Raw genomic sequence first — 15019 nt, 5'->3', positions numbered from 1 at the left:
AATCCCTCTTTCTTCATTCTCTACATGCTCTCTCTAATGGGATTTTTCTGTAATTTGATTACGATATATATTAGTTTACATTATAGTCTGTAAACGCATCCCTCGTTACAGAATTCATTATAATTATAAAAGAAAATTAAAATATCGACATTATAATGATTTGTTAGTTGTATTGGTAACTTATTAGTAAATAATTGTTTTTCCTCTTAGTTAAGTAGTCATCCATCATAATTTATTGCCAGCAAACATAACAAATGAGATTTAGGTTCAGTTTGTATGTTGAGATATCTCTCTCAAATGATACGTGAATAGTAATAAAAATATAATAAAAAAATAATAAATAATTTGTGAATAGTAATAAGATAATCTGAAGTGGTCTGAGATAATATCACTAACCAAACAACCCCACTTTTTTTAATAATCCAAGAGAAACCGTCTTGCAGTCTTTGGGTTTGCAACACTCCCTTCAAAAAATGAGTACGTCTGAAATTCATATGAAAATTTTTTTTTTTTTTTATGATTAATCCAATGTTTTTCAAAAGTAATACATAGGTAGGATTGCATGTATGACATCATCCGGTTAATGCCCACCCATAAAAATGATTGAGATTAATATAAGGGATCTGTAATTCAAAGCATTGTGGTTAAACCAACTGGCCGGCCCTATTCCTTCTTGGGTGATGCCACGTGGCATAATTAACGTTAAACTCTCTGAGCTCCGCTTCTTTCTTCCCACCAACTGATCCACTTTCAAAAATCTCTTCCGGAAACCTTGCTCTTTTTTCTTAACCGCTCCACCTCGTAATCAATCAATCACTACCCTCTTTCTTTCTTAAGACCAAAGGAGATGCACACAAAGAAAAGCCATTAATCTTTACAACCCATTTCACATTTCCTCCTCCTCCCTCCTCTTCCAGAGTTTCACTCTCTTCTCTTCCAAATGGGTAGAGTGGGTAAAGAATCCGATCTTAAATCCCATTTAGTCACTGAAATTTGCTCTATTTCAACTCGTCCAGTTTCTTGCACTCATAGACATGGTCGCAGCCCATTTAAATCGCATTTGATCGACTGGTATCGCGTTCTTGGAGTAGGTTTATTGGGTGCTCATGATCTCAAGTCTTTCAAGCAGTCTTGTCATAGAGCTTTTGCATTTGATTTAATTTGTTTGTTAATGGATTCTATAGGTGGAAGAAAATGAAAAGACAGACGTTATTCGCAAGCGATACCATAAGCTTGGTGGGTTCCGTTCATGGACACGCTTTTCTTTCTTTTTCCAATACGCATTTTCATTTTCTTGTTTTGGTGACAATCAATCGTTTGTTGTGCAGCTTTGCAACTTCATCCAGATAAGAACAAGCATCCCAAGGCTGAAATTGCTTTCAAGCTTGTCTCAGAGGTTAGATTGATTCTTTCCATTTTGTCAATCTTGAGAAAATTTACATGCTGAAGATTGAAATAGAAAACCAAATATTTAGAACATAGGATACAGAGTTAGCACTGGACCCAGAAACAATCGTTAGCATTTAGCCCTCTCCAGTCTCCAACATCGATAAAGTTGCCCAACCTACCTGAAATCCGGGTTTAACACATGAGCCTTGTCACACAAGGGTAGTTGACTGCATTCCGAGAATGAATGAGTCCTGGCTCCTGGGCCATGGAAGGATTGGAATTTAGTTTTTTGCATGTGGATGAGTAGAGTGCATTCATTTGCAAGGCATTCATTTTTGTCAGTTTTTCACTATTCCGCACTCCAAAGTCAACATAAGTTTCTTTTTCCTCTCTCTTCAGTAATTATTTTCTGTTGAAGTTTCAACATAGTATGGAATCCTGCATCGAATGACCCAAACAAATTGAATGATTGGTACAATATAAACATGAGTTTTGAATTACGCGATTAATATAATAATATTATTTTCTTTTTGGAATCTTCACTTCAAACACGAAAACGTATCTGCAGGCATATACATGTCTCTCTGATGGTGCAAAGAGAAGAGCATTCGACTTGGAGAGATGGAAAAACTTTTGCTTTGAGTGCAAGACAAATCCATATTCGATATGCAGCAGTCGTAGAAACTGCAATGGCTCAGAAAATGTTTGGAATCTTGAAAGCCAATCAAGGTCTCACGGTCTGAAAGACATCAGAGAAAGATTCAAAGAGGAGGCCAAGGTAATAGAGAACTGTATAAGAGCTAACGCAACATCAAGGAAAGAATCCCCACTCTTCACTCCATCCGAATCTTTATTCCCAAGCAACAAAAGGACCCAGAAAGAATCTCCAATATTCAATCCATCGGACCACAATGTCCAAGGATACCCTCATCTTAGGACCCGAATTTGCAGGCAACCAGGGAAATATTGGTACTTACAGACTGGGAGTCGTGTGAATTATGAAGGGGGAAGAAGCAGGGGGTATGACACTCCAATTTTTGAAGTCAGGTCGGAAAGGGCAATGCTTAGAAGCAAATCTACTTGTGCGCGTTCCTGATCTTAGCCTAACAGGTGTAATGCGCTGCATTGACAATAGACAATGTGATGGACTTGTTGTCTCTAGGAGATCTTTTAGTTTTCTGTTCTGAATTTTCATAGTGCCAAAATTTTGTCTGAAAAACATTTGACGTAAATATTTTAGGACATAATTGAACATCAGGATCCAACACTTTTTTAATATCAAAGGGATAAAAATAAGGATTAGGATTTCCTACAATTTTTTGACCCAAACACTTCTGCTTATGCCAATGTACAGGTATTTTTGCTGCGTTTTATGTTGTTATCAGCGGTTCTTTTCATCATTAAAACCTGATGATATGACAGGAAAAATCTCAATACAAAAATTCACTTTTTTAGCCCTGATTATACTGTGGAGAATGCCAACAGAACCTCCACTTGCAATCTGCATGCATGACAAACAACTAGACCCTACAAACATTCCAGCATCCAATTTTCCCCCACTCAAAGTTAGTCTTTGACTAGTTTAAGCTAACTTTCGATCTACATTATTGAAGCTTCACAAATTTCAATGGTGAAGATGTTATTGATGAATCGGCGGTATAGGTTATTTCTCAACTAAATGAAAGAAGTTATCAAAAGGGTGCATAAAAATGTAAGAAGAAAATGAAAATCTATTAAGGAATCCAAAAAGTAAAATAAAACACCTCAGCAAGACCACTACTGACCAACATCTCTTGCCTTCTTAAGAAAGGGTCCTTTCTTCCTCCATAAACTAGGTGAAGACCATGGTCAACAGATACCAATAATGCTCAACAGACAAAAGTTCAGGTGTAGATCCTCTCTAAGTGACATTCAACAAGCATTGACAAAAGAAACATTATGGATAAACACACTACAACTGTGTTTGGGTTTTGAGGTGATCTCAAAGGCCCAAGAATGGAACGACAAATGCAATAGGGCGTTTGAGGCCCTCAAAACTTACCTCGCCAACCCTCCCCTTCTAAGCCAAGTCAAGTTGGGGGAAGTCTTAAACCTATACCTGTCGGTCTCAGCACATGCGGTGTCCTCAATGTTAGTTCGCGATGAAGTAGGCAAACAAAGGCCAATTTATTATACTAGCACGACTTTTCAGGGAGGCGAGGTGAGATATCCACGCATAGAACTACTCATCTTCACGTTGATTATAACGGCCCGAAGACTGCGGCTGTACTTCCTGGCACACCCCATCTGTGTCCTCATGGAAGCACCTATAAAGAAAATCCTCTAGCAGCCATAAGTATCGGGTCTATTGGTCAATTGGGTCGTGGAGCTAAGTGAATTTGATATCGACTACGCGCCTAGGATCACTCTGAAGGGGCAAGTGTTGGCAGACTTTGTGTCTGAGTTTATTGGGTTCCCAGAGGAGCCACAATACGAACCATCCTTAAAGCCCTAACATGTCTTAGTAGATGGCTCGTCATGTCGGGTTGGAGGAGTGGGGGTGCATATTGTTTTGGATGAAGGAGTGGAGTACGATTACGCCATCCGACTAGCCTTCAAAACTACCAACAATGAAGTATGAGGTGTTGTTGGCTGGATTTGGGGTGTCAAATCATGTTAACGGGTGATGTTCATGTTGTGTCAAGACATGTACATTATACTTAATGGGTCAACCTGAACACGGCCTGTTAAGGATTTAGTATCAAAATCTCAAATCCTAACACGATCCATTAAGATAACGGGTTGATATGACACGACTCGTTTTGACCCGTTAATGAATACGAAATATATTGACACAATAGGACACGACTTGACATTTTTCAACCCGTTTACTTAATGGGTTGAACAGACTCGTTCCAACCCGTTTGACCTGATTGGTTTTATATAAATATTAAAATATAAACAATATCTATCAAAAATAATAAAAAAAAAAACTAACTACAAAATTACAAACCAAACAATAAAAATATCGACATGAAAATTCCAACAGTACCAAATATGATAAACACACAATTACACAAATATGATAAACACACATAGTAATAATATTAGAGTTACAATTTCAAATATAATAAACACACATTGTGAAATATTAATGTTACGAGGGTTTTTGGTTGAAGGGGGCGGCATTAGACTTGGTCATTTGAGTAGTTGAGAAGATGAGATTTGAGAAAAGGAAAAATCTAGTTGTAAGCAGATTTGCGCACCAATGCTAAGATGGAAATATAGACTTTAATGAAACGGTGCAGATTTGAAAATGAACATTTGACAAAATAGTCCTCGAAGACACCCTCTCCACATCTGAGTTGGGTCTGGGCACGAGGGGACTCGGGGGAAGACACCCTCTCCACATCTGAGTTGGGGCCTCCTGTGCAATCTTCAGCATCACCCTCAAAGACTTGACCTCCAACGGTGGATTGCGTTGTGGTTGGAGAAGAGGAGATCATCTCCACGTTCACCTCAGGAGGAGGCTCTACCAGAGTTGACCGACAAGGAGCCGGTTCTAGGAAGGCCCCATAGAAATGTGTTGAAAGCATATTGGACCCCTTGGACAACCTGAGTGGGCACATTAGTGACGCTGGCACTGCAGGGACCGTGATCGTGACAGGTTTCTAGGATGGCAGGACTCTCTCCCCTGCCTCCTTGATGGATTCGATGGATGGATAGAGGGGCTAACTGTGGGACAGCCACCGATGGTGGTGGGCGTCTTACCTCAATCAGCGTTGAGGAATGCCCCAAAGGAAATCGAGGGCACACTGGGCTTCTATCGGCCCTAGCAACCTCCATGCGAGGTTTATTCCCCTTATCTGCAGGAGGAGGGCTAGGGGAACGCTTCCTAGCCAGGGTGGCTTTAGATCGCATAGGAATGACGCGGTCGTCAAAAATGGTGTGACCGAAGGGAGGTAAAAATGCCCTTATATTTTCCTCTCCAAGAAGAGGCTCTAAGAGGACATCGAACGGGTGATTCTTTACCCATTGTTTGACAAGGGCAATATGACGTAACTCTTCGGAGGAGGCCTTCGGCCATATCGCTTTATCATAGGTTATGGGTCAAAAGAAAATCGCGGCCAGTAAGGTCAACGTGCTCCGGTTTTGATTTCAACAAAAATCGTTGCCAGAGGACAAATCAACACATCAAGATCCTCCAAGCATTTGGGTGGAGTTTAGAGGGGGCAATTTGAGACGATCTAGCAGGTCACGGACAGGGTGAGGGAAGGGAAGCCTTAGCCTGCAAGAGAACATGTTGGGGAAGAGGGCAACTTTCGAAGCATAACCCTCGTCGTCCATAGCCCCTTTGTGCAGTCCAGGAATCTCAAAAACCACCGTCTCCGGGACTTGAAAGGTGGAAGCCAGTGACAACAAGAACTCAGGGGTGACGTCTGAATGCCAGTTATAACTGATGTAGAATTGTTCCACGGTGCAAACCTCGGGCTAGTCTAGGTCTCCAAGAATTTTGGGTTGAATGGTCTTCTTGGGAGCTATTGAGATTGAGGTTGAGATAAGTGCCAGAGAAGAAAGGGAATCGAGCAAAGAGAATGAGAATATTAGAGCACAGAGAGATAAGGATGTTGTAAAATGGGGAAAAGAGGGTAGAACCATGTTTATATAAAGGGGAAGTGACGGTTGGCCTTCCATGCCCATGTGTCAGATGGGGGATGTAGAAGGGCTCAAATCTTGTGAAACACACGATACAATGCGATGTGGGAAACCAAATGGCGCATCAAGATAGGTTTGAGGAGTCTAGTTGTTAGGCTAAGAAGGGTAAAAGCATAAAAGAGGGAAATGGAAGAGAAAATAATAGGGAGAATTAAATTCCCATCGAACCGGTTCAATGAGAATTAGCGGGGTAATGGAGAGGGTAAAAAGGCCCAGTTCAAGAGTCCGAAATCCCAGGATCTAAAGCAGGCCTATCGGTCTAGCAAAGTGAAGATAACGGCTTTTGGTGGGCTTGTCCCACCAAGTGAGAGGCCTGTTCAAGACTAATAAGACACCGACAAAGGTTGTCAAGGGTGACATATGCTGACCTATCAGCCGCCTTGAATCATCACCAGCACATGGCTACCAGGAAGTGGTTGGGAGAAGCTATAACCACCATTCACCTGGGAAAATGAAGGTGGGCGTCGCCAGGATAGGCAGAGGAGGCACCAACTCTTCAAGTACCTAGAAAACAGCTACTAGGAAGTGTGTGTGAGAGGTAACCATGACTCCTACCCTGAGGAAGGAAAGGTGGGAGTCGTCACAACAGGTTGAAAGGCAACCAAAATGATGGTTGTGAAGCAGTATCCATGGGAATGCGTGATGAAAGAACAACCATGGCTCTCCCCGAGAAGAGAGAGAGAGACTCGTAGGACCTGACTGAGGGGACGTCGAGATGTGAGTCAGAGCTTAATGCCACATTCATTATTTTTCTTAGGATATCACGCCCCCTAACTGATGCACGTGCACGAAGCATGAAGCACGATGTGACATCCCCTTGGGATGAAAGCAACAGCACTCCACACTACCTAGTATAAAAGCCCACTCAAGGTATGATCAAAGACACGAAATTTACGGGCAAATAAAAGACTTCCTAAAAAGGAAAACTAAATTAAGCATCGGAGGATCACCTGACCACCCCGAGCTCCCTTCTTTATTTGTATGTTTACAGGTCTCTTGATCCACCTTCAAGCTATCCGAAGTGTCCTCCTGATACGTATGAAATACATCCAAAACATGTTCCATTTGTTAACTCGTATGCATGCTGAACAACTGCCAATAAATAATATTACAATTACAATTCTGCTATATACAGTCGAGTTATGCAGCCGATGCGCAGTCGAGACGCCACGTCAGATTAAAAAAAAAAACTATAGAAGCAGAATATGAAAAGAAGCCCACTAGAAATCAAAAGAAGAATTGATTGAAGAAACAGAGCTCGGTCTTCATCTTCCCGTTCATTCTGCATCTGGGTCTTGTGTGTAATGGTTCGTCAGTTTCATGTGTAATGGTTGAAAGAAGAACTGAAGAAAAAACAAAGATCTGCATCGTCTGGGCCTTTGTGTTCCTGCTTGTATGGCGTCTATTTCTTTCGGTTGCGTGTAATGGTTTCTCAATCATCGGCTTCATGTGTAATGGTTGCCCAGTCATCATCTTCCTGCTCATCTGATCTAGGGATTTGCTACCCACATTGCTTCTAAGTTTTCCTATTCACCATGGGTCTCCATTTTCGTGGGTATTTTCTGTAGGTCTTCTCCGTGTGGGTTTTCTCCGTGGGGGTCTTCTCTGTGGGTCTCCATTGGTAAAGTTTTTTCTTTTTCTTTTCTCAATCTACATTTCATCAACTAAAACAATGAATTTGAGGGACCAAATAAGAATGATGCCCCATATGAAATGATAAGCATATGGATGTTACCAGATAATTATCAGAGCCGACTAGAATAGAGGTTCTAACAATCATATGGTTGTTACCAAATCAAACGAGACACGATGTCTTTTGATCTGGGAAAGATAGTGTCGTCGTTTGTCTATTTGCTCTATGTTTTTTATTGTTTACCGACTTCATGAAGTATTCCCACAGCTATATTTGTGATGGGGAGAAAATGCATCACCACATAATTGACTGTGGAATTAGTAACCATGGAGGGAAATGGAGCTCGAACTAGGCGAAATGGGAAAGTCTTCATCTTCGAGGGAGAGAAACACAAAGAGGGAGGGAAATGGAGAGAGGTCTTCGTCTTCAAGGGAGAGAAACACTGAGAGTCTTGACGACGGCAAAATGGAAATCATCTTGAGGGAGAGAAATCGAAGGAGTGAAAAAGAGATGGAGGAAAACCGAAGGACGTAGGGTAGAACGAAACTGTGCGTTGTTATTTCGTTGAAATGGTGCGTTTTTATTTACGCCACGTCGAACCTGTTTGCCTCGTGTTTGCACGAGGGGACTGCAGCAAGAGTTTTTCTTACAATTAACATTAAAAACAAAATATTTAGAATATTTAATCTTAGCGGTTTGAGAAAAAAGTAGATGAATACCTACTGAAATTACATTCGTTGACATGATTTTTAGGAATGATTACATCAGTGTTGCATGGTAAAATTTTAGCAGATAGTGCCAAAGGCATAAGCAAATTAAATGATGTACACTATGACTTTAGTACTCCTGCTGCGCGCTTTCCCTTTATGGCTCTCAAACTACCAAAACATGTTATGATTTTGTGTTGCAGGGGAAATAAATCTTATATCCTCTATTGAATGAACGAATACTGAAAAAATGAGAATGTAACAATTCAGATGAACCATAACCTAAGTTATTTCAAAAGAGTGAAAAAATGTCAACATTTCTAGCTATAAGCCTATAACCTGGGTCACATCACTCTCGATAATCCAATTATTTGGAAGAAAATCCAAGAACAACTAACAAAAAAAAAAGGCCAGAAATTACTGAGACATACCAACTGATCCGACCATGTGGTGAAGAAGAGAAGCCACATGCCCATGGAGGGCCAAAGGACCGATAAATCCTGCCAGCTAGGGCTGCATATAAAGAAGACAACTAAACAGATTGCTTGAGATCGCCTTAGTCAAATTCAAATTCAAACTCAACTCGATTCATTTATAAAATAAGTTATTCATGAACACAAAATAATAATAGAGAATTAAACGATCTAATTCATACAAAACTTAGTTCGACTATTATAAACTTAAATAAGTTTTTTAGTATTATCTTTATATCTATGATGAGAATACATTAAATATTTATATGGATAATATAATAACCAAAAAGTCAAGAAATTGTAGTTAAAATTTATATATAAAATTATAAGATACAATATAAATAACCTATTTGGGTCCTTTGTAGGTAGGGTTCTGGAGGTGGATGTGGCGGATGATGAAGTAGGGTGGGGGAAATATATGAAAGTGAAAATTGAATTACCCCTTCAGAAAACTATTGCTCGTGGTCGTTTTATTAATTCATTTGGTAGGAAACGGTGGGCTTCATTCAAATATGGGAAGTTGCCAAAAATTTATTTTAAGCGTGGATGGATTGTGCATGATGTCTTTGGTTGCATGAAAGAGGGTTTAGGTTATGAGAAGATGGAGTTCACAGCCATGCAATATGGTGCATGGCTTCGAGCGGAGGGTGCTTGTTATGAACCCAATTTTGGAGGCCGGGCTTGATGGGCCTCCAACTTAGTTGTTACTTTTTACTTTAATTGAGTTGTTTAAGTTATTTAGTGGCCCATGGGCTTAGTTAATGTTAGTTAGGATTGGCCCATGACCTTAGTTGGCTATTGCAGAATTAGGTTATCATCTTCCAATATATGTAGAGAAAATGGGGTCCTTGTTTGGGGATCTGGAACATTATTGTAGAAGGCATTTTCATCTTCTTGGAGGAATTGGGGAACCTCGAATATCCCCAAGGTGTAGCCATTGCAGTATTCATTTCTCTTATATCTTGCTTACACATTTCCACAAACACTTTCTGTGCACTTTGTTATTCAACCCCTGCATAACCATTTCCATTTCTACACTAGCTCGTTACAACATAGAGAAGGAAGCTCAAGAAATATTACAGGAATTAACCGGGTTCATTACAAGTGGTATCTAGAGACACCGATTCTTCCATGGATGCAATAACCTTCAACAATCAGCCAGTAAATTTGCTGCCACTAATGGAAAAAGCTCTTGAAAAAATGTTGCACATCACAGAGTTACTTGATCGAATGCACGCAAATTACAAGGTTTACAGCAACAAGTCGAGGAAGCCTTCTTGGTCTGGGAAGACCAAGCTGTGGAGGAGGGAGTAGAAAAGGGAGCTACGGCTTCAATCAAATATTCAAAAAAATGGATAGTGCAGGAAAAAAATGGAATGACAAATGTAGATGAAATCCAGGAAGAAAGAAAAGAGAAGGCAGTGCTCACGGTATCTTCCCTCTATTATAGAAAATTCCTTCGACAATCCCATCATATTGTCTCAACCCTCAGAATTTCCCATCCATGTTTCGTGGCTCTCCTCCATTAACACGCTGTTAGAAATGGACATCACCAAGGGGGAGCACTTGATCACAATGCACCTCATCAACAAGGTAGATGATTCTGTGAGATTAGTTGGTCGCAGATGCAGAGATGTTGTTGAATGCCTCGTATGGCAACCCCCATGGGAGACCCACACCCTCAAGTGGCTGTCACTCATCGTTGAGTGGGTTTGGGACCGAGAAGAGCTCAGTCTCTTTGTAGATCTAGTGTCACTCGGTTGTAAGTCCCTTCAATCTGATTCCTCATCTCCATCAACTTCTTTGCCACTTCTCACCTCTTATTTTGTGGGAGATGAAGCACATATTGGAACTCTTCTTGTGCCTGAGATCGCTGTACACGGTGCCCTCCTTCCAGCTGTTGCTATCTCATTGTCGAAGCACTTTTAGATTTCGATAGCAAAATATTTCTATGCTATACGCTCGGCTATTTTTTTGTGTATCTCAAGATTTTTCTGGAGGGGATCGATGCAGAAGGGTTCGAAGAGCAAGTGCGAGTTTGCATCGCGCCAGCTCTTGAAGGAGAGGGCTAAGAACCTGTTCCACGACCTTGAAGGGGTGCTCAACGACCTCCAATCTGCAAGGAATGAGAGTCGAGCTTATGACATTGTGGTTTTAGAATAGCAAGTACATTAGATGTTGCGAGAGTGGAAATCCGAGCTCAATGAGCCGTCCCCGACTTCTTCTTTAGTTGCGTGTAGTTTCAATTCAGAGGAATTCGCAATCTTTTGTGACTTTGTGAGGAAGAAGATGATGCGATTACGTATAGTTGTAAGAGCAATGCACTCTACTTGTTCGATAAAATACGCAGGCAAGGTCCTTGTTTTGGCATGTTGAAAGCCGAAGATGGGAAAACATTGAAGGAAGCTCATGAGAAGCTGAAGGTTGGTAGTGTTGATGTGCTACACTGCTACTACGCTCATGGGAAGAGGTCTTGGAAAACTCCAAAGGATTCCATACCCCTGTAACTTCTCGTGCATCATCTGAACCTCAATCTACCTTAACGGATATCTTCCTTGGACAAGAAAATATGACTATAGGTGAGCATTTAGCTAGCGAGAGTGTCCTCAAAGAAGAGTTTCAAAATACGGTGCCAAGGCAACCAAATTGGCAGATATCTTTTGGCGATAACTTAGTACATTTGTCCACATGGCCTATGAACCAGTTATCAAATTTCGAATTGGCAAATGGTCTGTGTACAACTTTATTTGAGCCTGAAACTCTTGATATGAATGCGAGAAGTGCTCTTGAGCCATTTTCTACTCATCCAGTTCAACAAATTGAACAACCTGTGCAGATTTCGATGGTGCCAATGTTGCAATGGGCTCATGGTCTTGATAAATCGTGCTACATTGACGTGTTTAGATTGTCTGAATTGAGATCAAACTCAGGGAATGAAATGTATCAGTGGGTTCTGAATCAAGTTTTTGCTTGATGTTAGGATCGTTTTGGAATTGTGAGTTTAATCTCTTTTGCTATGGACCTACCTTACCAACCCCTCGAGGAAACATTGTGTCTAAAATTTCAAACTTTTCAAAAACTATTTATGCATGGGAGCTCCCTACGGACCTGTTATTGTCTAGTCATGAATGCAGATGTGGAAGTTGTCTTGTAAGGAAGGAGATTTTGAAGGATGATCTTTCTGAATGGATTGATTGGTAGCAAGAGAAAGAGAGTTTTGGACTTTGGCATCCTAAACAAAGGTTTATCTGCACAGCTTGCCGAGTCTGATGAACTTGGTAGTTTTACACTGATAAGGCTTATGTCTTCAGGGAAGCTTGAATTACAAAGATACTATACTGCCTCGTGGGATTCTATGAAGAAGTTGAAAGAATTTCACAAGGAACTTCTAGTTGTTCCAGACCTACCTCAATTGCCTCCTTTCTTCCTAAGAAAGCCTTCACGCCGAAGCAAAAAATGGTCATGGAAAGTGCAGCGAGATGATACTCTTGTTGGTCCAGTACTTCCTTTTCCAATTCTACTTGCACTACATAAGTATCGTAATGGCTACTCAGATTTGGGAGGAATGGATGGATTTTCTTTAGAGAAGGAATTTACCTGAGATGCAATGAAATCAAGCAGGTGGCTAGTGAATTGGCTGTGCCAGATTCTTGTTGTGAGCTTCGTGATGATGGTACTGTCTCCCTTGCTGATGATAGAGAGGAGACATGGGACAACTCTAAAAAAAAAAAAAAAAAAAAATCCATAGAGTTGCTTCAATATTGAACCTTGAGGACAAGGTTCTTTAAAGGTGAGAGATTTGTTATGAACCCAACTTTGGAGGCCGGGCTTGATGGGCCTCCAACTTAGTTGTTACCTTTTACTTTAATTGAGTTGTTTAAGTTGTTTAGTGGCCCATGGGCTTAGTTAATGTTAGTTAGAATTGGCCCATGACCTTAGTTGGCTATAGCGGAATTAGGTCATCATCTTCCAGTATATGTAGAGGAAATGGTGTCCTTGTTTGGGGATCTGGAACATTATTGTAGAAGTTATTTTCATCTTCTTGGAGGAATTGGGGAATCTCGAATATCCCCAAGGTGTAGCCATTGCAGTATTCATTTCTCTTATATCTTACTCACACATTTCCACAAACACTTTCCATGCACTCTGTTATTCAACCACTGCATAACCATTTCCATTTCTACACTAGCTCGTTACAACATAGAGAAGGAATCTTAAGAAATATTACAGGAATTAACCGGGTTCATTACAGTGGTTTCCGTTGTAGAACTTCATTTGTGTCTCCTGCTACAAGTTTCGAATGAAGTGAGGAATGTTAAGTTAAAGAGACGAGAGTGGTGGAGGGGTCCGTCGGAAGCACTAATAACGGGGGCAGAGCCAAGGTGGTGGAGGAAGGTACGAGACAGCGAACAGAGGTGGATGGCAGTTACGTCATTACCAAAAATCATGGCGTGACTCCAGGAAGTCCAAGTGGATTAGTTATGGAATTTGAAGGAAGGGATAAGTCTGAGGATTCACTGCGAGTTAATGGGGTTATTGATCCAGTTAGTGGAAATCTTGATGTAGCTGATTTGATTTCTGAAGCGTTTACTGCTGGGAGGGATAAGGTTAAGTTGGTGGGCCTTGATGGGCCAGCGAGTTCTCATCAGTTTGTTACAACTCTTGTTGTGGGGAGGCCTAAGGAAAAGGTTAGAGTGCATGGCAGGAATCAAGATGTACAAAAAGGAGGGGGAAAATGGAAAAGAAGGACTTGTTCTCAAGGTAAAACTTCTTCTAACTCAAGTCCTTTATCTGGTGAAAAAAGACTGGTTGATGAGAATGAGGAGTTGCTGTCTGAATCTGTTGTTTCAAAGAAGGGGAAGAGTGGATTTCATTAGACTAGTAGTGATTACCAAAAGGAATTGGCGAAGGCTGTTTGTCAGCCCCGCCAAGTATTATGAAAATCTTAAGTTGGAACTGTTGGGGCTTGGGAACCCCCGAACGGTTCAAACCCTTTGCTCTCAAGTGAAGGTTAAAGTGTCCGAGGTGGTTTTCCTTATGGAAACCAAGCTTTCTTCTAAGCATGAAAAGTTGATTGCTAGAAAAGCTAGATATGAAAACTGTATAGGGGTTGATGCTATTGGCAGAAGTGGAGGACTTCTGCTTATGTGGAAGCATGATCTTAATATTGAGTTAGCGAATTATTCACTTAGACATATCAATGTTATTATAACTGATGATCATGGCGAGAAGAGGTGGCTGCTTACCTGTTTTTATGGTCACTAGAGGTTAGTCAAAGAAAGGGAGTGTGGGATTTGTTAAACTCCTTTAAGCCTAATGAAATAGGGTGGTGTGTCATTGGTGACTTCAGTGAGATTTTTCTAATGATGAGAAGGTGGGGGACAGATTAAGGAATGAGAGCCAGATAGTGTTGTTTAGGTAGATTCTAGAAAGGGGTAACTTGTTTGATTTAGGCTGGAAGGGTGATAAATTCACATAAAGTAATAGGCATGGAGATGCTACTTATACTAAAGAAATATTAGAGTGTTGGCTAATCACGTTTGGTTTGATAGTAATAGTCATTATGAGGTGGAGTCTTTAACTGCTATTTGTTTTTATCATCGACCCCTACTATTAGATTGTGTTGCAAATAGACCTGGTCAGTTGAGACGATCTACCAGTTTCAAATATGAAGCTAGTTAATATGAACCCGCGGGAATGAAATCTCTTGAACCCGCAATCAGTTCGAAAACACACCCAAGAAAGCCAAAATCAAGTCAATTGATGGGAATCTAGACCCGATGAGAATTCGTTTCAAGAACCTAGATTATATTAAAATCTAGACCCGTTGAAAAACCAGTCTCAAAAACCCAGATTACAAAGGAGGAACGCCACAAAGGTTGTGATTTACCTTTGGTAAGTTCAAAAGTTCAATCAAGAACAAGAGAAGATAAACTAAACTCACAATGAATATATTTATCAAATTTCATAAACTGATTAAAATGAGGCTACAAAGAGTATTTAAATCAAAACCTAATTAAAACCCTCACTAAAATAAAGCCCATTTTACCCAAAATGCCCCTTGATGAACAGTACCACAGCAACAATATCGTAGCTACAGTAACGTTACAGTAACCTCTTGA

At 40.6% G+C, this 15019-nt stretch overlaps 1 protein-coding gene across 1 annotated transcript; it reads left to right on the top strand.

The window, feature by feature from the left end:
* Positions 1 to 813: 813 nt before the first annotated feature.
* Positions 814 to 2841, top strand: LOC108988981 (pre-mRNA-splicing factor cwf23-like). The gene is made up of 4 exons (XM_018962417.2): positions 814 to 1087; positions 1185 to 1236; positions 1329 to 1396; positions 1958 to 2841. Exons 1-4 carry the CDS (start codon positions 941 to 943, stop codon positions 2483 to 2485), a joined length of 795 nt encoding a protein of 264 aa, XP_018817962.1. The 5' UTR covers positions 814 to 940; the 3' UTR covers positions 2486 to 2841.
* The last annotated feature ends 12178 nt before the right edge of the window (positions 2842 to 15019 follow it).

The sequence above is a fragment of the Juglans regia genome, chromosome 7, assembly GCF_001411555.2.
Source record: "Juglans regia cultivar Chandler chromosome 7, Walnut 2.0, whole genome shotgun sequence".
NCBI classification, from domain to species: Eukaryota; Viridiplantae; Streptophyta; class Magnoliopsida; order Fagales; family Juglandaceae; genus Juglans; species Juglans regia.
The sequence above is the reverse complement of the archived record's forward strand: the minus strand, read 5'-3'. Positions and strand labels throughout refer to the sequence as shown.

Excerpts from the sequence above, each read along its gene's own strand:
- LOC108988981 (XM_018962417.2), top strand. The coding sequence starts at position 941 with ATGGGTAGAGTGGGTAAAGAATCCGATCTTAAATCCCATTTAGTCACT. Across the intron at positions 1,088-1,184 it reads ACTGGTATCGCGTTCTTGGA|GTGGAAGAAAATGAAAAGAC; the intron begins GTAGGTTTATTG and ends TGGATTCTATAG. Across the intron at positions 1,397-1,957 it reads CTTTCAAGCTTGTCTCAGAG|GCATATACATGTCTCTCTGA; the intron begins GTTAGATTGATT and ends ACGTATCTGCAG.